This window comes from Puma concolor, chromosome A1, assembly GCF_028749965.1.
Source record: "Puma concolor isolate L17-30 chromosome A1, mPumCon1.1.hap2, whole genome shotgun sequence".
NCBI classification, from domain to species: domain Eukaryota; kingdom Metazoa; phylum Chordata; class Mammalia; order Carnivora; family Felidae; genus Puma; species Puma concolor.
Window position 1 is genome coordinate 104,700,199 of NC_141667.1, and position 26,105 is coordinate 104,726,303.

The 26,105-nt window shown below is 37.2% G+C and overlaps 2 protein-coding genes and 1 pseudogene across 12 annotated transcripts in view; 1 reads left to right on the forward strand and 2 right to left on the reverse strand.

Annotated features, from left to right (window-relative positions):
* CCDC125 (coiled-coil domain containing 125) overlaps positions 1–2,087 on the forward strand; it is a 31,555-nt gene extending 29,468 nt beyond the window's left edge. For all 3 annotated transcript variants that reach the window (XM_086699565.1, XM_086699575.1, XM_086699582.1), the window contains one exon: positions 601–2,087. In XM_086699565.1, the coding sequence (XP_086555691.1) occupies positions 601–909 (309 nt within the window). In that variant the 3' untranslated portion in view covers positions 910–2,087. The remainder of the gene's footprint in view (positions 1–600) is intronic.
* The window catches only part of CDK7 (cyclin dependent kinase 7), an 88,580-nt gene that overhangs the window by 47,864 nt on the left and 14,611 nt on the right, over positions 1–26,105 (reverse strand). For 4 of the 9 annotated variants that reach the window (XM_086699593.1, XM_086699601.1, XM_086699638.1 and 1 more), the window contains exons 7-11: positions 25,599–25,717; positions 23,101–23,200; positions 12,999–13,085; positions 8,720–8,869; positions 5,441–5,588 (exon numbers count right to left, since the gene is read on the reverse strand). In XM_086699593.1, coding sequence (XP_086555719.1) covers positions 5,441–5,588; positions 8,720–8,869; positions 12,999–13,085; positions 23,101–23,200; positions 25,599–25,717 — 604 coding nt within the window. Of the gene's footprint in view, positions 1–189; positions 400–4,824; positions 5,023–5,440; positions 5,589–8,719; positions 8,870–12,998; positions 13,086–23,100; positions 23,201–25,598; positions 25,718–26,105 lie in introns of those variants that run through there. The other 5 variants (XM_086699611.1, XM_025923594.2, XM_025923593.2 and 2 more) reach the window with 3 other exon arrangements.
* Positions 8,878–11,908, reverse strand: LOC147584345 (ATP synthase F(0) complex subunit g, mitochondrial pseudogene; annotated as a pseudogene).

Genomic DNA, 26,105 nt, shown 5'->3' on the forward strand with positions numbered 1-26,105 from the left:
AATTAACTGCAGGTACCTCTGTCATCTGCATTTACACATACAGTCCATGACAAGACCTTTTACTTAATTCAGGAATTTTTAAAATGTACAAGGCAACTTTCTCACACATTATATCTTGAATCATTATCCCTATTTCATATGACTAAAACTAAAAGACTCATGCTATATGAACATACTTATCTATACAAGAGGGTTAAAATCATTTATTCACATATAAATATATTTAAAAAATTTCACAAATAAAGAACTTCAGCCTTCTCTTGCAGGGGTAATTACATGTTGATGTTACACACACACACACACACACACACACACACACACACACACCCCATGTGTATGTTTTTCCTCTCTCTTCAGATGACCTACAAAAGTTTCAGCAGAAGGAAACTTCTGTTCCTCCTTAAAAAAAAAAAAAAAAAAGTCCTCAGTAATGTGTAGCGTAATACTTGGGTATCGCTAGATTAACTTATTTAATTAATGTATTTACATTGACTGACTTAACAGATTGAAGACAGAACATTCTGAGAAAAAGTCTGATTATAGTTCTATATGCTGTGATTTATTGACTAATTGGCATATTTTTATTTTTTGTCCAAGTAGTTGAATGACAAAGAAGAAGCTTTGGCTCATCAAAGAAAAGTTAGTTACATGCTTGCTCGGGCATTAGAAGAGAAAGACACCACCTCAAATGACAATAAGGAAAAGAATCTTGTGAAAGACAATTTTCCATTAAAAAATGCATGGGGGAAAGTTTCAGAATTCCCTGTACTGCATGATCCTGTGTTTTCAAGTGTTCACATTTTAAGTTCTGCGGGCTGTCTTTGTTCAATCCAGCACCCTCACAGAGATCAGCACTACACAAGAACTCTCAAAAGATCCTGTTCTTTGCCATCAAATATCATGTTTTGAAGATAAATCAGTTGAAATCAGACCTGAGAGCTGTTTATATTATGATACTTTAAAAAAGGACTGTACAAATGTTGCTACATCTTCAGAAGTTGTAAGTTTTATGGGTATTTCTAAGTTTTAGAAGGTAGCTTAAATACTCAAATGTTTTCTACAAGAAATTTATTAATATTCTGTGCTGATGGATTTTATAAATTACATTAGTATGCTTTATTAAATTTTCAGTATTTGCCAACATCTTAAAAACAAGAAAGTGATTTCTGAGAAAAAAAAGTTATTAAACTATTTTGATTGACTAAAGGGATCTTTGGCTTAAGCAACAATATAAATTAATGCTCTAAGAAATAACAATGCCTAGGAGTGGCTGCATGATAATTTCTGAAATACATGTATCTTGTTTTATTGCTATTTTTCAGGATTTTCATTTGCCAGAGAAAGGTTACAACTAGTAATTTCCTTAAGTTAACTTCAATAAAAAAGTTATCATGGTGGGACTGGCAGAAGTATATTCAAAGCATTGCTAGTTACCTTTATAGCTTCTTTTTTTGTTGGTGTGATGACACTTTGGAGCCAGAACTGTGCAGAATTCTAGCACTTACACCATTCTTTGGTTTTGATGCTGAATTTTAAGGTATTGCATAAAATCTTTAATACCTTCTGGGAATGTTGCTATATTAGTAATATCACAATTATGCCAAAGGAAATGCATTACATTGTCAGAAGTTTTAGAAGTTTTATAAAACTTTAGTTATGATCTCTAGTAAAAAAAAAAACAAAAGATATATGGCTACATTGAATACTACTTATAGATGAGGTAACAACAGGCAAAATGAAGTAACAATATAAAATAGAAACCATTTATAGTTGTGTTAAAGCAAGAACATTTAGTTGCCTTTAATAAATAATAAAAGATGAACTTTGGCAAATAAATTTTGAAAAAAGGAGTAATGATGAGGAACTACTGTTACTAGACATTAAATTGCATTGTCCTGGTAGTAATATAAAGCTACATTATTTAAAATAGTGTGGTACCAACAGGTCAATGGAATATGATAAAGAGTATACACAGAACTAATACATGTAATAACAATATGAAATAAAAGGTAAGGAAAGCAAAGATTTGGGCATGTTCAATAATATCTAAGTGTAAAAAACAATAAAAGCTAGAAATGTTCTTTTTTTTTTTTTTTTTTAATTTTTTTTTTCAACGTTTATTTATTTTTTGGGACAGAGAGAGACAGAGCATGAATGGGGGAGGGGCAGAGAGAGAGGGAGACACAGAATCAGAAACAGGCTCCAGGCTCTGAGCGGTCAGCCCAGAGCCCGACGCGGGGCTCGAACTCACAGACCGCCAAGATCGTGACCTGGCTGAAGTCGGACGCTTAACCGACTGCGCCACCCAGGCGCCCCAGAAATGTTCTTTTTTAATGTGTGTATATGTGTATTATATAAAATGCAGATGCTTAAACTGCTAACATTTGGAATACTCCCCAAATGACAAAGAATCTAAATCAACAGTTCACAAAGAGGGATTATATATGGTGTGCAAATGTGAGGAACTATTCAACAACAGTAGACTTTTAAAAAAAGTAAATGATAATGAGATACCAAATTAGGAAAAATCACAAAGATTCTGTGAGTGCTAGAGATGATGAGGGGAAACAAATACATTCATACAGTGTTGATGACCGTGTATATTTGAGAACCTGCATTCAATTTTGGGGGCATATAACTCAGAAGTGAAATTGCTAGATCATATGAAAATGCCTTTAAAATTTTTTTAAGCAAAGACTACAGTTTGTCATAGCAGCTACACCACTTTACATTCCAACCAGTAGTACACAAGGGTCCTAATTTCTCCACATCCTCACCAACACTTATTACTATGATTTTTTTTTTTTTATATATAGTAGTGATCCTAACGTGTATGAAGGGGTATGTCACCGTGGTTTTGACTTGCATTTCCCTAATGATTAGTGATGTTGAGCATCTTTTACATGCTTATTGGCCATTTCTAGATCATCTTTGGTGAAATGTCTATTCAAGTCCTTTGCCCATTTTTTAAAATATTTTATTGTTGAGCTATCTTTTATCAGATATATGATTTGCAAATATATTCTTCTGTTCTTTTCACTGTCTTGCTTAACACTCCTGTGATACATACAAGTTTTAAATGCTGACGTAGTCCAGTGTCTTTTTTTTTTTCTTTTTTCAGAGAGAGAGAGCACGTGAGCAAGGGGCAGGGAGACAGGGACGGGGAGAGAGAATTTCAAGCAGGCTCCACACACAGTGCAGAACCCAACACAGAGCTCCATCTCATGACCCATCATGACCTGAGCCAAAATCAAGAGACAGACACTTAAGCCACTAAGCCACTCAGATGCCCTATGTCTTTTTTCCCCCCACTTTTCTTGCCGGTGTTTTGGGGTCCTATCCAGGAAGTCCTTGCCAAATCTAATGTCATGAAGCTTTTCCTCTATATTTTCTTCTAAGAGTTGTTACAGTTTTAGGTCTTCAGTTTAGGTCTTTGATCCAATTTGAGTTAGTTTTTATATATGGAGTAAGATAAGGGGAAGTATACTTCGTACCCAGCAAGGAGCCCAGTGTAGGGCTTGAATTCACCACTTTGAGATCAAAAGCTGAAATCAAGAGTCAGATGCTTAACTGACTGATCCACCCAGGCACCTGGGATGGGGTGGGGTGGGGTGTGGAGAGTTCTTCATTTTTAAGAACTAAATAGCTATTGGGAACACAGTGGAAATATGGCAATATCAACATTATTGAAAATGCATACTTTACGATTCCCATCCTGATTATTTAAGTACTAATCTAGGTACTGCTATAAAGAGATTAAAATCCCAAGTAAATTGACCTTAATATATGGATAATCCAATCAGGTGACCTTTTTTTTTTTTTTTTTTTTTTTTTTTTTTTGAGACAGCAGACTTCCCCTTTTGGTAGCAGACAAGAAAACCAAAAAGATTCTAAGCACAGCTGCTGGCTTACAGATGGAGAATGCCATGTGACAAGGCATGTGGACTGTCTTAGGAAGCTGGGAAAAGCCTTGGCTGACAGCTAACAAGGACAGGAAGCATGTGCATTAAAATCACACAAACTGAATAAGCATAGAAGCAGATTCTCCTCTAGAAACTCAGATAAGAGTCCAGTTCAACTGACACCTTGATTTTGACCTATGTGAAAACCACTGTTGAGCCAGGTCAGATATCAAATTTAGCCAGTAAATTTGTGTTACTTTATGCTGATACACTTACGGTAATTTTTATACAGGAAAGAAAAGTAACAGTCCATAAATAAAGCATAAGAATGTAGTGTTGTATACGTAAGATAGATTATTTTTATATATTAGATGGCTGTTAAATAAATTAGATATATATGTATTAACATGGAAGAAATAAAAAAGCTTTGAGTAAAAATAAATTATAGTATGAGATAGCCTATCATTCATATAAAACTTGGAGACTCAAAACAATACTGTATATTACTACATGCATTTTTATAAAATAGCAGTATAAAATCATGGAAAGACACTCATTTCCTGAGAGTCGCTTCCCTTTTGGGAAGCCAAAAAGGAAAAGAATGGAATGGCATATTAAAGGGACCTCAATTTCATTTGTAGTTTTATCTTTTTTTTCCTATTTAGTATATTAACATTTGTTAACTCTAGGTCGTAGGTATATGCTACATTACTACTACTGCTTCCATTTTTAAATACTACCTCTACCCCTACTACCCCATTTTTAAATACTACTATAAATCTGTGAAGCTAGATGGGCCAGGTCATCAAAATAACTGATGATTATTTTTATTAAGGTTTCCTTAATGAATTTTCAATTCTACATTTCAGAGAATTGAATTTAATCTTACTTTTGCACTCTCATCAGAAAAATCAGAATTAAGTTTGTTTTAAAATACATTTAATAAAAATAATCCAGTTTTACATATTTTACATGTGTAGAATATTTACAAATTCCTTCTACAGCATTCACTTAACGTTTACTATTTTTCCATTAATTGCCTTTTGGACTATTTCCTTCAGTAGTAAAATACTGTCCAGTGATCTTTGTAACTAAAAAATTAGCTTCTTGGGTAATCCTCCTAGGTGAAAAAAAAATGAGGTTGTTCACATTTAATCTTATGGCAATTCTAACCAGTCATTGCATCCAACTACATCCAATATATTTTACTTGCTTTGATTTGCTAATAGCACTTGTTAAACATTAAGCATGTAGTATACCGATAAAAATTTATAAAGAAAATAAGGCACACATTGATAGTTTGTGCAACGCTGAGGTATACTCAGAAGTGCCCACATCCTTTTAAAATGTTTGGTTTAATTAAATTATTTTCAATGGAAACAAATATGGCTAAAATACCACATTCTCTACCATACACTTAGAAAAAAGCAAACAGCTCACAATCTACATTTCTTAGCTGCCCCTCAGTCACTAGCTATACATTACTTACTTGGAGTTTTCTGAATTCATTTCATTTCTTATGAAAATGAAAGTTTTACCTTGTTCCAAGGCCTGTGTTCGCTTCCGTTTTGTTGCTACAGCTGGATTTGACTGTTCCTTTAAAGTTTCCAGTGGACAGTTTGGTCTTGGCAGCTGACATCCAGGTGTTGGCCCTGGCCGATTACTGAAATACTTAGTTTTCAATGCCTTTAAAGAAAAGATACCAAAGAAAGTAGGGTTTTAAGTGAGTATCTGAACTGTTTATGAAAATCAAAACACCAGAATTATTGAGAACATTAAAAACACTATGTGAATGCCCCACTTCCAACATGAAATTAATCTCAAGAATTTGGATGAGCAAATTACTACAAAGAAACATATAACGGTATTGGTTGAAAATTTCATTACCTTAAGAAAAAGAGACTACCTTGTAATTTTTCTACAGGTGAATAGCCTATATTAAATATGAAATATCCCTAGTTAAGACATGTATAATTCAGCTCTCTATACATAAGGGGCTCTATAGTTCAACATGTAAAGACAGAAACTTGCTTAAAAAGAACTTCAAAGTCTGTCACAACATGTATGTGTATTCTAATTCCAAAGCCTGTAAATACAGATTTTTTAAAAGTTTTTTAAAAGACGCAACAGGCTGGTAACAATGTATTAAAATCCAACAATTTACCACAATTAAAAATTTTACTGGGAATGAAATGAGCAAGGTTATTTCTACATAATACCTGTTCAATGTTCTATGACATGATACTTTCTTTACTTTGGTCCTGAATTCCAATAAAAATAGTTTTATTCTAAATAACAATTTTGTCAAGTTCATACATTATTTGCATAGTACAGTTCAATAGGCACAAAAATTCCTTTTCAATAATCCTTTCAGGAATATAAAGAAATTCATACAAACTTTTCAAGCATTTCCTCTCACAACATTATTTCACATTATTTGCAGTGACAATTTAGAGATTCCTTACTTCAAGAGAGTTGCATTTCTAAAGTATGCTTCCAAATCAGCAGTTCCCTAAGTAAATTAAGCTAATCCTGAGCTATCAGAGATTTAAGAAAGGGAGACTATCTCATTGCAACTTTAAGACAGATATTCATGAGTCAAACCCATTTTAAAAAATTCATTATGGGGCACCTGGGTGGCTCAGTCAGTTAAGCATCCGACTTCAGCTCAAGTCATGATCTCACAGTTTGTGGGTTTGAGCCCACCATTGGGCTCTATGCTAACAGCTCAGAGCCTGAAGCCTGCTTCAGGTTCTCTCTCCCACTTGCGTGCACTTTCTCTCTCAAAAACAAATATTTAAAAAATTTAAAAATAAACATTTTTTAAGTAAAAAATTCTATCAAAATATAACCCAAATAAGTTGTACAACTAGTATTTTTCTATACATTTTTATTTACATGTTTTATATTTTGATTTTTACTATTAATGAAAACAACTTTCTAGATAATCTGACCTTATCTCAAATTTCTTATGATGAAGGTAGTGTGTGTGTGTGTGTGTGTGTGTGTGTGTGTGTGCGCGCGCGTGTGTGTGTGTATGGAAAGGTTAACGATAAGGTACTTATTTGAAATGAGAAGAGTGCTTCTAATCGTAAAATATCTAGCATGTATGTATGAAGGTAACATGTACTGCCAAAAAGAGAAGGCCTATAGAAGTAAATGCATTAAACAATGATCTGGTACTCTGTAATAAACTTAAGTGAAAAAATATCTATGTTATATTCTTGGTATATTGTGCATAGATATGAAGACTTATGACATTTCATTTTAATCAGGGTCTTACTTTAATGAAGCCAAATCATTGTACTGTGTTGCATTTCTACACTTCCCTGACACAATTTAAAAAAAAAAATTTTTTTTAGTGTTTAATTATTTTTGAGAAAGAGACAGAGCCCAAGCAGGGGAGGAGCACAGAAAGGAGACACAGAATCCGAAGCAGGCTCCAGGCTCTGAGCTGTCAGCACAGAGCCCAACTCGGGGCTCAAACCCATGAACTGTGAGATCATGACCTGAGCTGAAATCAGATGCTCAACCCACTGAGCCACCCAGGCACCCCTCCCTGCCCCAATTTTAAGTGTTTGGGACACTAACCTTTTTTTGTTTTGTGCTTGTTTTTAAAACAAAGACAATGGATTTTTTTCTTTCAAATCTAATGTTCTTTTGTTTTTGTGTTGGACAGTATTTCTTCCTTCTTTTGGAAAAGCAGATATTCTTGGTCTTCTAATTTTTTTGAGTTTGATTCTTATTTCCCTTAAGTTAGGGTCAGTATCGATGTCTGTTCTATTCAGATTATCTTTCTGTCTCTTGTAAGCATACAGTTTTTTCTATTTTCAGGGCACCTGGCTCGCTCAGTCAGAAGAGCATGTGACTCTTGGATCTCAGGATTTTTAGTTCAAGCCCACACTGGGTGCAGAGATTACTTAAAATCTTTAGGGGTGACTGGGTGGCTCAGTCAGTTAAGCGTCCAACTCAGGATCTCACAGTTTGCGGGATCAAGCCCCTCATTGGGCTCCGCACCGGCAGCACCAAGCCTGCTTAGGATTCTCTCTCTCTGTCCCTCCCCCGATTCTGATTGCTCCCTCTCTAAAATAAAGCAACTTGAAAATAAAATAAAATCTGGGGTGCCTGGGTGGCTCAGTTGGTTAAGCATCTAACTTGGCTCAGGTCATAATCTCACAGTCTGTGAGTTCAAGGCCCACACTGGGCTCTGTGCTGAAAGCTTGGAGCCTGGAACCTGCTTTGGATTCTCTATGTCCCTCTCTCTACCCTTCCCCTGCTCGAGCTCTGTCTCTCAAAAATAAATAAATAAACACTGAAATAAATAAATAAAATTAAATAAAATCTTTAAGAAAGAAAAAGAAGGAACTATACCATTTTCTCCCCATTATCACTTTCTGACTATGACAACGATCAGCATGCATACCAAGACTGCATTTCATGGGGGAAAAAAACCAGAACACTTTTGGCATTAGGCTTGGCATTAATTGAAATATCATTAATTTAACAAGTACAAAACCATTCTTATTTTTTTCTTCTCTAGGTAAGCTACTTGAAAGCCAATTAATTATGAAATAAATACATATTTATACGTTCCTAAGCAAAAGTAAACTCTCTTGTTGCGTATGCATGATGTAGTTTAACACCAGTCTGAATGGGGCTTGTAGCTTAGGTACAAGATAAAACTTATAACTCCTTAAAACAAAAACACATCTTTACTGTATTTAAAGAATGTTAGAAAATCTTATGATACTCTATTTTATCAGTGTCAGAGTTAAGATTATCATATTTCCTAATATAAGAAAGATATGCTAAAATACCTGTGTGGCTGTAATTCGAGTACATGGGTTAAATAAAAATAAGCCTTGTATGAGATCTAACAAGTCGTCTCCTGCTGCAATGAAGATGTGTTGTAACGGGATTCCAGGAAAACTCTTAAATGTCACGAAATCTGGAAGACTACACATGTCCTGTAAAAATATTTATAATTCAAACTTAAGGACTGAAAGTCATATACATCTCAAATGAAGAACTAAAACTGTCAAATGATCTATCTAGAAAATTCCAAGAAATCTACTTAAAAACTCCTAAAATTACTGAGTAAAGCAAGGTTAGAGGATACAGGATAAAGACACAAAAATTGATTGTGGTTCTATATACTGGTAACAAATGTGGATAATGAAATTTAAAATGCCATTTAGAATAATTCAAAAAGAATAATCAAATACATGAAAATCTAACAAAACACACAGGACACTTATACTAAAAGCTACATAACTGAAGGTGCCTGCCTGGTTTAGTTGGTGGAGTGCTCAACTCATTGATCTTACAACAGATTGTAAGTTCGAGATGCAAGTTGGGTGTAGAAACTAATTAAAAATAAAATCTTAAAAAAAAAAAAATGATGAGGCCTGTCCTATTCATGGATTTGGAGATTCAATTTTGTAAGGATGAGAATTCTCCTCAAAATGATATATGGAGTTGAAGGGAATACTTACCAAAATTCTGACAAAATCACTTTAGATTATTCTAAAATGTATGTGGGAAGGCAAAAGAACTGTAATAGCCATAACAAGTTTGAAAAACAACAGAAGTGGAGGAATCAATCTACCTGATTTCAACACTTAATGCATAGCTACTTTAAGACTGTGGCATTAAGCAGAAGGACAGGTATAGATCAAAGGAACATAAGACAGAACCCAGAAACAGATCCCCACAAATATGCCCAACTCATTGTTTTGATATATTGTCTTATTTTATTCAAATAATAAACCAAATATAAACAGATGTTAAAGACTGGTCTTTAAACATTCTAGTCAACAATGCCATGCTTGCCTATGATCTCAAAGACATAAAACTATATCCACACATCAGTGGTCACCAAAACATTCAGCAGAGCGTCCGTAACTGTGAGGCTGTTTGAGAACTCTTTTGACTATTTTTTCCAAGCTCTGAGTAACTCCAGGAATCTAAGCAGGGAGAAGAGGAACCAGCTCAATCTTGGCATACTGCCAAAATGTGGCCAATCAAGCTTTAAGTGTCCACCAGCACCTGGGCATTCTCCAGGTTACCAACAAATTAGGCCATGGTTCCAGGATGGAGAGTCCAGTGCCCCAGACAGCTGCTGAGTCTACCCAACTGACTTTTTTTTTTTTTAATGTTTATTTTTGAGAGAGAAACAATGTAAGCAGGGGAGGGACAGAGAGAGAGAGGGAGACACAGAATCCGAAGCAGGCTCCAGGCTCTGAGCGGTCAGCACAGAGCCCGACTTGAACCCATGAAGTGGGAGATCATGACCTGAGCCAAAGTCAGACTATGAACCAACTGAGCTATCCAGACGCCAACTGATTTTTGACAACAATGCAAAGCAATTCGATGGAAAGATAGGCTTTTCAACAAATGGTGCTAAAGCAACTGGACCATATGCAAGCCAAAAAAAAAAAAAGACCTTTGATCAAAGTCTCACACCTCATACAAAAATTAACTCAAAAAGGATCACATACTGAAATGACAAATGGAAAACTATAAAACTATTTACAGTTTTAACTTTTTTTATAGTTTTGTCGAAAAATCTTTGAGATAGGCAAAGAGTTCCTTAACTTGACATCAAAACAAGGATTTGTAAAAGGACAAACTAGATAAAATAGACTTCATCAGAATTAAAAACCAAACAATCCAATCACAAAATGGGGACCTGGCTGGCTCAGTGGGTAGAGCATGTGACTCTTGATTTCAGGATGGTGAGTTCGAGCCCCATGTTAGGTACAAAGATTACTTAGAAAAATCATAAAATACAATTCATTGAAAAAATGGGAAAAAAAACATGAAGAGACATTTAACTAAAGATATACAGATGGCCAATAAGCACATGAAAACATATCCAACACCATCAGTTATTAGCGAAATAATTAAAATCACAATGAACTGTCACTACACAACCATCAGAACACTTGAAATAAAAAAGTGACAACACCAAATGCTGGAGAGGATGCAGAGAAAATGGGTAACTCATTTATGGCTGGTAAGAATATAAAATGGTACAGCCAGTCTGCAAAACAAATTAGCAGTTTTTAAATTAACTACACAGCTACCACAGAGGTCAGCAACTGCTCTCCTGAGCATTTAGTCTAGAGAAATAAAGGCTTATTTTTATACAAAAAAACCCACAAAAAACAAAAAACAAAAACAAACAAAACCCTACACATAACGTTTATAGGAGCTTTATTTTTAACAGCCCCAACTGGAAACAACGAAGGAGTGAATGGTTAAACACACTGTGGTACATACATACCATTCAGCAATAAAAATGAACAAATTACTGATATATACAACCTGGATGAATCTCCAAAGAATTATGCTGAATGTGAAAAAAGGCAAACCTAAAAAGTTACATAGTATGCGATTCTAGTTCTATTCTGGAAATGACAAAGTTACAGAAGGGAGAACAGATTAGTGATTGCCAGGGATTAAAGAGGGAGTGGGAATGGAAGCAAAGTAGGTATGGCTAAAAAAGGGCAACATAAAGGATCTTTGTAGTGACGCCCCTGTATGTTAATCCTATCAACGTCAGCATGCTGGTCATGATATTGTACTAAGTTTGTACGAACCTGGGTAAAGAGTTCAAGGAATATCTCAATTATCTCTTACAACTAAAATCTACAATCATCTCAAAATAAGTATAATTTTCAAAAATCTAAGGAAAATATCAGGAAAGCAGTTACTGTTTAGCAAATCATGTCTGGGGCGCATGGGTGGCTCAGGTGTTAACCACTTCAGGTGAGGTCTTGATCTCACAGCTCATGAGTTCGAGCCCCACGATGGGCTCTGTGCTATCAGCTCAGAGCCTGGAGCCTGCTTCTGCGTCTTCCTCTCTGTCCCTCCCCTACTTGCATTCTGTCTCTGTCTTGCTCTCAAAAATAAATAAACATTAAAACAATTAAAAAAAATAAAGACAAAAAATCATGTCTAAGAGGGGAAAAAAGAAAACATGTCTAAGAGAAAAGTACTGTACAGAGTAACATGAACATGGCTCTGGAGTCAGACAGATCTACATTGCACTCCTAGCTCTGACACTGTGTGGTCTTGGGTAAGTAAGTTATTTATCCTCAGTAAACCTCACTTGTCTCAAATAAACTGGGACTAACAGTACCTACTTCATAGGATTGTTGGGAAAATGACATATAATTTATGAAAAGCCTGTCATGATGGCATATAATGTGTTTAATAAATGATAGCTATTAAAGCATGTTTTACAATGAGTACATATAGCAAACTTTCAATTAGAAAGTTGAGGAAGTAACAGCACAAAAAAAACTCCTTACACTAAATTTCAGCCTCAGATAATTTTATCAGTTTTAACCAGAAGGCAGAGTCTGATTAAAATTTATCTTTTGTAGTAGTTATTTATTCCCCAGGAGATGGGGCTATCACAGGAAGGAAAATCTAAACGTTTACAGTTTTAATTTAAGAATAGTCAAGGGAGATTATCTTACTAAACTATGATATATATACAATTTAGCAACTTAAATTGGTGTAAATTTTACTCACGACTTAAGATTTCTTTTTTGTAGACAACATAATGGATTAAAAATATGCACAATACTGAGACATCTTAACTGTTAGTGAAAATTCTACAAATACACCCTAAATCCACCAAGATGTTGATGAACAAACATGAATACCCATTAAAATAAAATATGCAGCTATTAAAAACAAAAACGTCAAAATAAAAAAGAAAAAGGTCAGTTATAAACGTTAAGTAAAAAGATCAAGTTGGTGGCAAAAAGTTTATATGGCATGATCCTATTTTTATTAAAGAAAAGATAAAATGTGTAATTGTGTAAGTATATGTTTATGTATGTATCTTCACAGCAAGACGTTCCACCAAACTGACAGTGATTAACCCTGGGATGGAGGAAGGGCAAAATGTACGTGGGAGGCTGGATACCATACCACAATTTTAACTTTCTACTTGGTATAAATTTTGCAGAGTATATATTACTAGTAAATTAAGACGTGAATACATTTCTTTAAGAAATACCTACATGACAACAACATATAGAATCCTAACTACATTAAAGAACATGTATGAAGGCTTACAGGCCACTGTTCCTCAGTTGGTGTGCCCAAAGTTTCAAATATTCTTGTTAGTTGATCAAGATCTGAATCTCCTGGCAAAAAAGGAACCTGAAAGAGAGCAAGACACAGGTATTTCAAGGTGTTTTGTAATAGTTACACAAGTAATACTGTAAACTTAATAAGAAAAACTAAACTGTAACAAAAATCAAAATGTAGTTTGAGGTGTACTGGATTATGGCATTATGTCCTACACTGCCAACCAAGTAAACAGTACCATCCTGCTCATTTTATTCACTCTTTAATAATCACCATGTACATGATCTCACAGTTCATGGGACCGAGCCCCACTTCGAGCTCTGCGCTGGCAGCTCAGAGCCTGCTTGGGATTCTCTCTTTTTGCTACTCCCTCGCTCATGTGCACTCTCCCTATCTCTGTCCCTCTCTCAATAAATAAATAAACATTAAAAAAAAAAAAAAACACCATGTAATAGGCACTGTGCTAATTAACTAAGCCCTAGGTATTTAAAGAAGGGAACAAGACAGTCCTTACTCTCCTATGGGGTAGATGTGGGGAATGCTGGTAATATAAATAAGGGGGTCTTTACAAGATGATGTTTTCAGTGAGAGTACAGATTCTAGCCCACACAGAATAGCACCTAACCCACTTTAGCTATGTCAAGGAAGGCATCCTAGAGGAAGCAGCAGTGAAAGCTGAAAGATGAAAAAGAGTCAGAGGAAAAGTCTAAAATAGAGGAAAACTATTCTAGCTAAAGTGAAGGAGAGCAAAGGCTGGCAGGCAGGCAGAACATATTTACATTACAATCTAATTTATATAATATCTTGGCATGCTAGTTCTCTGAAGAGGTATAATGATGAACTTTAAAAGGTAAGTGATTACAAGTTAAAAATTAGAAGCTAATAAATAATTAAAATCCTTGCTATATATAGACACTACTTTCCAATTCATTCTCAAACATCTGTGTAAATATACAGAAAAGTAAAAAAGAATTTACTGTGAATAACAGGCCTTTCACAGTTAAACGCCTTCAAAAGTTTATAAACTCACTGAAAAGACCAGATTAAGTACCAGGTCTCCAACACTTCTACTACTGTGGACCACTACCAATTGCCCCCAACACTGCCAAAAAAGCATTTAACTCTGCCAGTTATCAATTTACTCGAGCTCACCCTTTTTGCCTTCTCTGAGAAAATAGATGTAGGTCTTTAACTATTGTCCTTTTGGGGGCTCCTGGGTGGCTCGGTCAGTTAAGCATCTGACTCTGGCTCAGGTCCTGATTCACAGTTCATGAGCTCAAGCCCCGCTTCAAGGGAGCCCTGCTTCTTTCTCTCCCTCCTTTTCTCTGACCCTCATGGGATTCTCTCTCTCTCTCCCTCTCTCTGCCCCTCACCCATTTGTGCCCTCTCTCTCTCAAAAAAAAAACCACAAAAAACAAAAACGTATTTTGCCAGCTGAAGCTCTGACAATGGAGGCTGCTGGAGGAATATTATAGGAAGAAGACTTTTGCTTCCCAGTTCCAGCTCGCTGGACCAGCACACCCCCTGCAGTACTCTGAGCTTCTCTAGCAACAGGTTCCTGCCACTGTGGGCAGTTTCTTCATTGCCCAATGCACAGAGCAGCTTCCCTCTAGAGAGGGTTGAGTAGCAGAGTGCCTCCAGAAAACCTCCCCTGAACAGCTTTCCTCCACATGCAAAAGAAAAGATTTCCAACAAGTTCTGCCAACACAGCTCCATGGCAACTTCTATGTCATCCAGCGAGACACAGTGTGTGCCCTTTTCATTTTTTTTTTTTTTAATGTTTTATTTTTGAAGGAGAGAGGGAGACAGAGCATGAGCGGGGGAGGAGCAGAGAGAGAGGGAGACAGAATTTGAAGCAGGCTCCAGGCTCTAAGCTGTCAGCACAGAGCCCGATGCAGGGCTCGAACCCACAAACTGTGAGATCATGACCTGAGCTGAAGCCGGATGCTCAACCGACTGAGCCACCCAGGCGCCCCTAGTGTGTGCCCTTTTCAACAAGGTCTAGATCTCAGTCCTTGGGTCCTCTTCCTTGGGTGCTCTATCTCAGTGCTAGGGTGGTTGCTCCTTCTGTGTGCTATTCCTACATTCTTCAGAATTCACAGTAACTTTCTATTAGTCAACCTTCATTATTCCAATTTCTTATAACTAATTCTTTATATTAAACTCCCCTCTTTAAATTAATGTGTGGTTTCTTTTTTCTGACTGGATCCAGATTTAATACAACTCCTATGTATAACATTACACTATTATATACATGAAATGTGTACCCAGAAAAAGAAACTTGAACTTATATTAAATAACGTTTTGCAAGTATTTTTAGGCATGCTATTTCTTCTCATACCTCAAAATATTATCTCCTACTTTGCAGACTAATGATGTAAAAACTGTACTCAAGGGACACTCGTCATGATAGCCTTAGTTTCATGGGCAAGCTGGCACTTTAATTATGTTTTTAAGAATGAGTGTTTAGGTATGATGTAAAGTATTTTTTTTAAGTTTATTTTTGAGAGATATAGAGTGCATGGGCATGTATGTGCATGTGCAAAAGACAGCAGGGGAAGAGCAGGGAAAGAGGGAGAGAGGGAGAGAGGGAGAGAGGGCTTAACTGAATGAGCCACCTAGGTGCCCTTAAATTTTTTTTAAGTATTTATTTAAAGTAATCTCAGGGCGCCTGGGGGGCTCAGTCGGTTAAGCAACCAACTTCAGCTCAGGTCATGATCTCGCAGTTTGTGAGTTGGAGCCCTGAGTCAGGCTCTGCGCTGACAGCTCAGAGCCTGGAGCCCATTTCTGATTCTGTGTCTCCCTCTCTCTCTCTGCCCCTCCCCCACTCACGCTCTCCTTTTCCTTCAAAAATAAAGTTAAAAAAAAAATTTTTTTAAACGTAATCTCTACACCCAATGTGGGGCTCAAACTCATGACCTTGAGATCAAGAGTCGTCGGAAGCTCCTCCAATAGGTCCAGCCAGATACCCCATGATGTGAAAATTTTAAATCATAATGGGCTACCTAATGTGTGAACTTTGGATGTCTATTTGAATAAACCATAAAAGACATTTATGATAAAAAGTGGGAAATCTGAACACAGGGTACTAATTTATCCTTTTTTTCTCCCAGATTTCTGGGATTTGTGGCATAAAAAGTATGGTGTGAGAGAATAATAAAATAAAGCTGGTCATGTGTTCAAAGCTGGTGAAGCTGGCTGGTGGGTACACTGACGCTCATTTTACTATGTTCTCTGATTTTGCATGTTTAAAAATATAAATACTATAAAGGCATTTTTCTCCTAAAGGAAGAGTTGCTTTGGAACTAGAACTGGAAACATTTTCTTTTGTATTATTAATACATACACTGTGTTCAAATATTAATAGACTCAGAATAAAAATTGTGAGTCTTTGACCCATCACCCCAATTTATTACTATATAACTTTTGTTCAGTGCCAACTTTGTATTAAATTTCCCTTCTTGTACAATAATTTGGTTTCCCTAGGGGCGCCTGGCTGGCTCAGTGGGTTAGGCAACCGACTGGATTTTTTAGCTCAGTTCATAATTTCACAGTCATGGGATCAAGCCCCGAGTCAAGCTTCTCACTGAGTATGGAGCCTGCTTGGGATTCTCTCTCTCCCCCCCCCCCCCGACCCTTCCCTGCTTGTGCGCACACATGCTCTCTCTGAAAATAACTAAGCTTGAAAAAAATAGTAACTTGGCTTTTCTAGAGGTAAGAATTTCTTATCCCTCCTCACTTCAACTTTTCCCACTGTTTTCCTATGGCAACTTAGTTTGTACCGAAGGGTAAGATTCCAGTTATTCAATAAAATTTCTATATGATCAAATCTATCAAAATCCATTAGTTCCATTTTTTTCCCCAGGGACTGCCCTGCTGAATCTCTCATCCCACCTGCTACAATCTGGACTAGTTGCTCACTGGGCCTGATACACATCTGTTTCCTCAGAACTTCTTTTCACTATTAAATGGGGAATTCTATTCATCCCTTTTCTGTTCAACCTCATGCTCCCTGGATGCCACTTCTTTTTCTTGATTTACTCATGTAACAGTAGAGCATATCTACCAATAAATTCCCAAGAAAGGAAGTAGATATAAAATTTTTAGTGTAATAAATTGTATTTATTCTCAGAGCAAACTCAAAATACAAACGGTAACAGAATTCTATGCTGAAAATCATTTTCCAGAATGCATGAGTAGTTCAGTCAGTTAAGTGTCCGACTTTTGATTTCAGTTCAGGTCATGATCTCACACTTAGTGTCGAGCCCCTTGTTAGGCTCTGGGCTGAGCCTGCTTAGCATTCTCTCTCTCTCCCACCCCACCCACACCCTCCACCCTGCTCGCACTCCCTCTCAAAATAAACACACACAAAAAAAGAAAATCATTTTCTTTCACAATGTGTTCTATAGTCTTCCAGATTTCAACGTTGCTGTTGAGAAATCGGACACTCTTTTCTGTCACTCTCTTCCCTAATCCTTCATTATGGTTTCTGTGTAACCTTTGTTTTCCCTCTCTATGGAAATAAAATCTTTGTCTTCTACTCTGGCACTCATAAATTTCATAATGTGCCTTGGCATGGGTCTTAAATACTGTTTTTTGTTTTGTTTTGTTTTCTGAGAGAGGTAACAAGTGAGTGAAGGTACAAAGAGAGGGAGAGAAAGAGAATCCTACGAGGGGCAGAGAGAGAGACAGAGAGAGACAGAGAGAGAGACAAGTGGGATCGAGCTCCCCCAAAGTGTGACCTGAATTCAGGAACCTCGAGATCATGACCTGAGCCGAAGTCAGATGCTTAACCGACTGAGCCAGCCAGGCAACCGAGTCTTTTTTCACTTTGAGTCAATTCACACCTATCAATGCTGGATTGTTTTCTTGTGAATTTCCTATCCTACATTTACTTTGTTCTTTTTTGCTATATTCTAGGATCAATCCTGGATCACTCTGCTAATTTTCTCTTTTGGTTTTACATGATGAAAGAATTCTTGAGCTTACTTTTCCAGTCTTTCCACTGTTATTGTTTGCTTTTATCTTATTTGAAAAGGTTCAAGTATCCCTTATTCTTACATTGTTCCCTTAGGAAGAGTATCATGTTCTTGTTTTACAGATATAGTACTATTCTCTTAGTTCTCTGATGATGTGGGGGTGGAGGGTTAATTTTCTTCTGCTACCTTTTTCCCAAGTTTCTTTTTGGTTAGTCTGTCTTTCTAGCTGGATGTTTTCATCAAATATCTGGAAATCCTTGGTAACTATGTGGTAGTCATTGGCTAACCATTCATATTTAAAGGTAAGGTAATAAAAACTCCTGGGCTTTCTCTAAAAAGAATGGGTGGGATGTTTAATGCCAGTTATCTGTGGGTCTATCCTCTGGGACCATTCGGTTCTTCCACTAAAGGATCTTCTGATCTTTTGCCTGGGTTAAAGAGTTACTACAGGTTATTACAAAAGCTATGAGGGTTCTGGGAGCTAAGCATGGGACTAAATTGAAGGTTTTACTGTTCAGTATATGACTTTCATGTAATTTGTATGTTTTCACCCTAGCAACTCACCCACATCCTCCACTATGTCTAAGGACAGCTACGTGTGGAGACTTGTGTTTAAATTTCTTTAGACAAACCTATCTCTAGTGGAGGGATAAGTTAGGTGTAAGTCTGGATGGAGGAAGGGAAGTGACCTGGCTGTGTTGGAGACCTTGGTATTAATTGTTCCATATGTAAGTTTCTCAACCAACCCCAGTTTTTAGTCTAACACTTCATTATTGCCATCAATGATCACAAGTGCTTCTCACTAACTAAGCCACTTCAAGATTCTGTGTGTTAAGCGCATACTGCCTCCAGCTGGCATCTTTTTCTGATAATTTCTAGCCTTTCTTCATTTCTGTTTTCACATCTTCTGGCATAGTGTTATGGGCATCTATCTCCTAGTTTCAAACATGGCATTTAAATATATTTTGAGAGATTATTTATAAGCGGGGGTGTTGCCCTGCCATCTCAAAAATCTTTAAGATATAATTACTACTTTATTTTGAAAATGTCTTCCCTATATTAAACATCAAAGCAATTTGACTAAGAAATGCACCGTCATGGAGCACCTGGGTGGCTCAGTTGGTTAAGTGTCCAACTTCGGCTCAGGTCATGATCTCACGGTTGTGGGTTCAAGTCCCATGTTGGGCTCTGTGCTGACAGCTTAGAACCTAGAATCTGCTTCGGATTCTGTGTTTCCCTCTCTCTACCTCCCCCACTTGCACTCTGTCTCTCTCAAAAATAAACAGGGGCGCCTGGGTGGCTCAGTCAGATGAGTGCCTGACTGCAACTCGGGTCATGATCTCACGGTTTGTGAGTTCAAGCCCTGAGTCGTGCTCTGTGCTTATGGCTCAAAGCCTGGAACCTGCTTCTGATTCTGTCTTCCTCTCTCTCTGCCTCTTTCTCTTCTGCTTACACTTTGGCTTGCTCGCTCTCAAAAATAAAAATAAAAAAAGAAAACATTAAAAAAATAAACATGTTAAAAAAAAAAAAAAAAGAAATGCACTGTCATGTCTGAGCAGGTAGTGGGTCCAGTATGTAACCCACGACAAATCAATGTGTTTTTTTTTTCTAGTCATGAATAACTACTTCTGGTTTTCATTTAGTAATTTCAATGGCTATATTTAATACTATGTATAATACATATAAGTCCATATCAGGGCTCTTTTCCAATCTCGTTCTTAATAGCTAATAGTCTTAACAAATTTTCATTTGCTAAATATGGAATTTGGGCTAGTGAGTCATCCATATTTAGTTAACACAACTGTATAATGTTCAGATAATATATCTACATATTACAAACACAAACATTAAGCCTGTGCTTATTGTTTTTTCCTGTTCTAAAACACCTTCTTAGAGGATACCAAAATTTCACCAACACACAATTGTGACTAAGCATGTGAATGAAATCTTTTTAGTTTTAGGAAAAAGAATCAAATTAATCCTAAAAGGAAGAGAGATGCTGACTCCAAGAGTACTACGATTAAGGAAACCAAGAGGGACATCCCTCTGGTTCTTTTCAATTTGATGCCATTCATGAAATCTTTTATTCATTTTATTTTTTCAAATGTTTATTTTTGAGAGAGAGAGAGAGAGAGAGAGAGAGAAAGAGAGTGAGTGGGAGAGCAACAGAGAGAGTGGGAGACACAGAATCTGAAGTAGGCTCCAGGCTCTGAGCTGTCAGCCCAGAGCCTGATGTGGGGCTCTAACCCACAAACCATGAGATCATGACCTGAGCCAAAGTTGGATGCTTAACCAACTGAGCCACCCAGGCGCCCCATGAAATCTCTTCTTAAACTGAGTTCATATTCATAAAAAAAAAAAAAATTATAATGGAGAAATTTATTTTTTCTTTCTCATGTCTTTATAGGGAGGCAGGGTTCATAAACCAAATATTAGAAGACTGGCAATGTTTTAATGCAATAGGCATAATCAACAATATAGTTCTTGAATAACTAGCACACTTTAGCCTCCAGCACCTTGTATACCAATGAGTCTATGCAAAACCAACTGATGAAAACTGTGGTCTGAGCTAATACAGGTCAAATGAAGTATTAGAATGACAGAGTGAAGCCAACAGGTCTGGATCCTGATCATTTAAATGAAACGAAAGAAGAGCAGGCAGTAATTGGTCGATCAACCTTTGTATCACCATATTATCCCTAGAGAAGGCTTTAACACAGGCCTGAAAGATGCTCAGTGTCCTCATGTAAGGCATAAAATGTTCTTCCCAAACTACAGACTTCTTTATAAACTAAAATGATATCCTTGAAACTATCTAGATCAGATATAAGACAGTTGCTCACTAGTTAATATCCCAGCTTAGATTTTCTATTAATCATTGTCTCAAAATATGATTATGAAAAAAAACATAAGAAGATCATAAATTAAATGTGTTCTTTTTCATTTAATAATCACAGAGGATGTTAAGACCGCAGATCAATTTGCTTCTAAAATGATTTAAACAGGAGTGCCTGGGTGGCTCAGCCGGTTAAGTCTGACTTGGGCTCAGGTCATGATCTCATGGTTTTTGAGTTCGAGCCCCACACTGGGCCCTGTGCTGACAGCTCAGAGCCTGGAGCCTGCTTTGGATTCTATGTCGCCCTCTCTCTCTGCCCTTCCCCCACATGCACTCTTTCTCTCTCAAAAATACAGTTAAAAACAATAAATAAAATGATTTAAACAATATTGACTACTTTGGTTGGACATAAGCTTATTTATTGTTTATAAATTATAACATAAAGAAAACAACACTTTAAAAAAGGCTGAATGCTGATAACAGCAAATCTTTCGAACTAAACTGCATTCAATTGTTTGGATGGCAGGATCTCACCACAGATTCAGAACTGTGTGGACAGCAATTCCATGAATATATTTTTTTAATTTTTTTAATGTTTACTTATTTTTGAGAGAGAAAGAGCGTAAGTGGGGGAGGGGCAAAGAGAGAGGGAGACACAGAATCCGAAGCAGGCTCCAGGCTCTGAGCTATCAGCACAGAGCCCGATGCGGGGATCAAACTCACAAACTGTGAGACCATGACCTGAGCCAAAGTAGGATGCTTAACCGACTGAGCCACCCACGCACCCCAATTCCATGAATATTTTTAAATGAGCACAGAAGAATTTAAAATAGAAAACATTTGAAAAATAGCAAAATAGGAAACATTTTTCTTCAATTGTGCAGGACTAAAGTATGGCAAAATGGTACAGTTCTTCACCAAATGGAACCATTAATTTCTTCATAACCTTCAAGCAACAAGGCCAATGACTAATAAGACTCCAACTGTGATTCCAACCAGGTCCACAATTTCTAATCTATTTATTTATTTAAACTATTTTTGTATTTATTTTTTTAGTATTTATTTATTTTGAGAGAGAGAGAAAGAGACAGAGACAGAGAGCACAAGAGGGGTAGAGAGAGAGAGAGAGAGGGAGCTAGAGAACCCAAGCAGGCTCAGCACTGTTAGTCCCCAATAGTCCTTTGCCGTCATCATTCAGAAAGGCTAAACCCGGGGCGCCTGGGTGGCGCAGTCGGTTAAGCGTCCGGCTTCAGCCAGGTCATGATCTCGCGGTCCGTGAGTTCGAGCCCCGCGTCAGGCTCTGGGCTGATGGCTCGGAGCCTGGAGCCTGTTTCCGATTCTGTGTCTCCCTCTCTCTCTGCCCCTCCCCCGTTCATGCTCTGTCTCTCTCTGTCCCAAAAATAAATAAAAAAACGTTGAAAAAAAAAAAATTAAAAAGAAAGGCTAAACCCAACTTTATAGCTAAAGAAAAGTTTCTCATGCACCATCTTTGTCGCTACCAGGGTAGGAGATGATGTCTTATTTTAAGATGGTCTCGGTTGAGAGGAATGCTATAGGACCAACATGTCTGCTTTGTTTGAAGAGAACTAAAATAATCTTCTCACACAAGGTTTAGTTATATAGTGCAGCTGCAGTGGCTGGTTTTACACATCTCTTAAAGTGTAATTTTAGGGGCGCCTGGGTGGCGCAGTCGGTTAAGCGTCCGACTTCAGCCAGGTCACGATCTCGCGGTCCGTGAGTTCGAGCCCCGCGTCGGGCTCTGGGCTGATGGCTCAGAGCCTGGAGCCTGTTTCCGATTCTGTGTCTCCCTCTCTCTCTGCCCCTCCCCCATTCATGCTCTGTCTCTCTCCCAAAAAATAAATAAACGTTGAAAAAAAAAAAAAAATTAAAAAAAAAAAAGTGTAATTTTAAACAGCCCCAAACTAAAAATGTCCCAAGACTACAAAAGTTCATCCTAACACATTTAGTTACTGCAGAGATATTACCATATTATGGCCTAACGAAGAATTTATTATAGTTGTATTTCAGAACATAGAAATGACCTATAATAAAACCTTCATTGTCCTAAATGAGAGATTTTCTCATCTCACATCAACATTAACAAAAGGTACATTGGGGAAGATGGCTTTTTTTTTTTAACTGGTCGGCTTGTAGGCTTTTTATTATAAGAATGGTGCTCCTCTTCGAGAATTATCGATGGGAAGATAATCTTACCCAAGTTATAAGAATACTGATTACAAAACTGTAGTGTATACATCAATCCTAGACTTACCCTTAGAAGCAACTCTGCCAATATACAGCCGACAGCCCACATGTCCACACCTACACCATACATTCTAGCTCCAAATAGTAACTCGGGGGCCCGATACCACCTGAAGAACAAAAAGAAATATTGTAAGTTTTGTTTGTTTATTTATTTATGAATGAGACAGAGAGCATGAACAGGGGAGGGACAGAGACAGAGGAAGACACAGAATCTAAAGCAGGCTCTAGGCCCTGAGCTGTCAGCACAGAGCCTGACACAGGGCTTAAACCCACAGAGCACGAGATCATGACCTGAGCCAAGTCAGACATTTAACCAACTGAACCGCCCAGGTACCCCAAAAATATTTTAATTTTAAAATGAATTTTAAAATAATTTAAAATGAAATTATTAAAGTATTTCTTGGAGAAAAGTCCTCAGCAAAACATCATCCCACTGATGAAATTCATGTTTATAGATATAACTCAAGAAAAACTGGCTGTAAAACCAATCAGTTCCATACTGGAAATTAAACACATCCTTGGTCCATTCACTCTTCCACTCTTAGATGACTGACACCTTCTTTCTCCTGAAACTTTCAATACCATCTTTCCCCTAAGCCTATAATCCTATTTCCAACTTCACTGAAAAAAATTCAAGTAATGGGAAAAAAAAGAATTATTTTTTCAGAAGAAAAAAAATTTTCTACAGATTCACCTACAGTCATTTGTATTCACACAACCTGCCTTTCCATCTGTAACTAGAGCTAAATCATCCCGGACCGGTTTTTTTTTTGTTTTGTTTTGAAATGTTTATTTATTCTTTTTTTTTTTAATGTTTATTTTATTTCTGAGAGAGAGAGAGAGAGAGAGAGAGAGAGAGAGAGAGAGAGAGAGGCAGAGCACGATCAGGGGAGGGGCAGAGAGAGGGAGGGAGACACAGAATCTGAAGCAGGCTCCAGGATCTGAGCTGTCAGCAGAGCCCGACGAGAGGCTTGAACTCAAGAGCTGTGAGATCATGACCTGAGCCAAAACTGGACGCTCAACCGAATGAACCACCCAGACGCCCCTATTCTGGACTATTTTAAAGCCAGTATCTCAACTGTGGGTACTAGAGACCTTGCTCTCTTATTTTTTTTTCTTCTTTTTTTTAACATTTATTTATTTTTGAGAGAGAGAGAACATGAGTGCGGAGGGGCAGAGAGAGAGGGAGACACAGAATCTGAAGCAGGCTCCAGGCTCCAAGCTGTCAGCACAGAGCCCGACGCAGGGCTCGAACTCACAAACCGTGAGATCATGACCTGAGCCGAAGTCAGCCGCTCAGCTGACTGAGCCACCCAGGCGCCCCTCTCTTGCTTATTTTAAAGAATACTGAAATTCTCCCCATTTTCTCCCACATCAACGTTTTCTTCTTCACTAGACTTTTACCAATAATGTACAAACAACGTTATTTCTTCAGCCTGAAGAAATAAACTAAAAAACAAAGTAACAACAAAAAATTCTCTGGGCCCTACCTCCTCCAATAGCTGTCTCCACATTCTCTAGTTATTCTGAAAAGCTGTCTGTTCTTATGGTCTCCAATTCCTACTCTCTTATCCTTTCTTTTTTTTTTTTTAATGTTTTATTTATTTTTAAGAGAGAGAGTACAAGAGGGGGAGAGGCAGAGAGAGAGAGAGACACAGAATCCACAAAGCAGGCTCCAGGCTCCAAGCTGTCAGCACAGAGCCCAACGTGGGGCTCAAATCCACAATGAGATCATGACCTGAGCCGAAGCCGGACACTTAACCAACTGAGCCACTCACACCCAGGCTGCCCCATATTTTCTTATCATTTTAAACCCTTTCACGGAGGAAATTTCAGATCCTTAAAATAGACTCGGAAATTAACAAATGACATCCTGACTAGAATTATAAAATCTGTCCCTATCTATTTCATTTGATTTTTTTTAGTTTTTATACATAAAAAGTATAAAACATGAGTACTAAAAACATGAAAACTCCAGTTATCAATGTACTGCTTTAGAGAATTTTTATTCATACTGAATGATTTAAAACATGAAATCACTTAATGACCTATAAAATAAACACAACCCCCCCCCCCCCCAATCAGGTAAATATGTAAAAAAATAGCCACTACAGTTCCAGCCAACCTAACTAAATGTAGAAGTGGTATAAATTAGTCCCAAAACTTGTTAGGTAAATGTCTGAAAATGGACTTAATCAAACTCCATTTGAAAAAATGGCTGTATTTTTTTCATTGTGGTTAAACGTAAAGAGGTCCATGTTTTTAGCAAAACACCAACAATAATTCCTGAACTCTGCCGAGATATTTCAAAGAACCCAAATGATGCTCATTTGTGATTAATATCCTACACAACAAGGGGCACCTGCCTGGCTCAGTCGGTAGAGATAGGACTCTCAATCTCGGGGACATGAGTTCAAGCCCACGTTAGGCCCACGGAGAACTTGTTTAAAAAAAAAAAAAAAATCCCACACAACGTAAGTTTTCAGTGTTTTAAAAAATTCTTACCTGGTTACAACCTGATGTGTATATGCTCTATTGGGGCTCCCAAATGATTTGGCCAGGCCAAAATCTGCCAGTTTTAGAACTCCATTTTCATCCAGCAACAAGTTATTTGGTTTTAGATCCTGTACATGGAGGTTTTAAATAAATACATAAGCAGGGCACAAGAGAATATTATAACAATACACTTAGTTGGCTTAACTTTAAACTTTGCAATAACAGGGTAAACCCCAAATTTAAATAATAATCAATATTTTTCTCACTGATATAAAATCCTACCAAAGAGTAATTAACATTGGTTATATTACTTTGGTGAGACCTTGGATCACTGAGCTTCAATTTACCTACAAGGTTGCTGTGAACAGCCTAGTGTAATGACTATGAACTCAACAAAGAGTTGCTGCCATCTGAACTTCGGTAAATAAAAACATTATGCATTTAGAGAGGATGAGGAATATATCCTTCAAAATCTATACTATAAGGATATTAGCAATAACCTCAAAGGGATCCCAA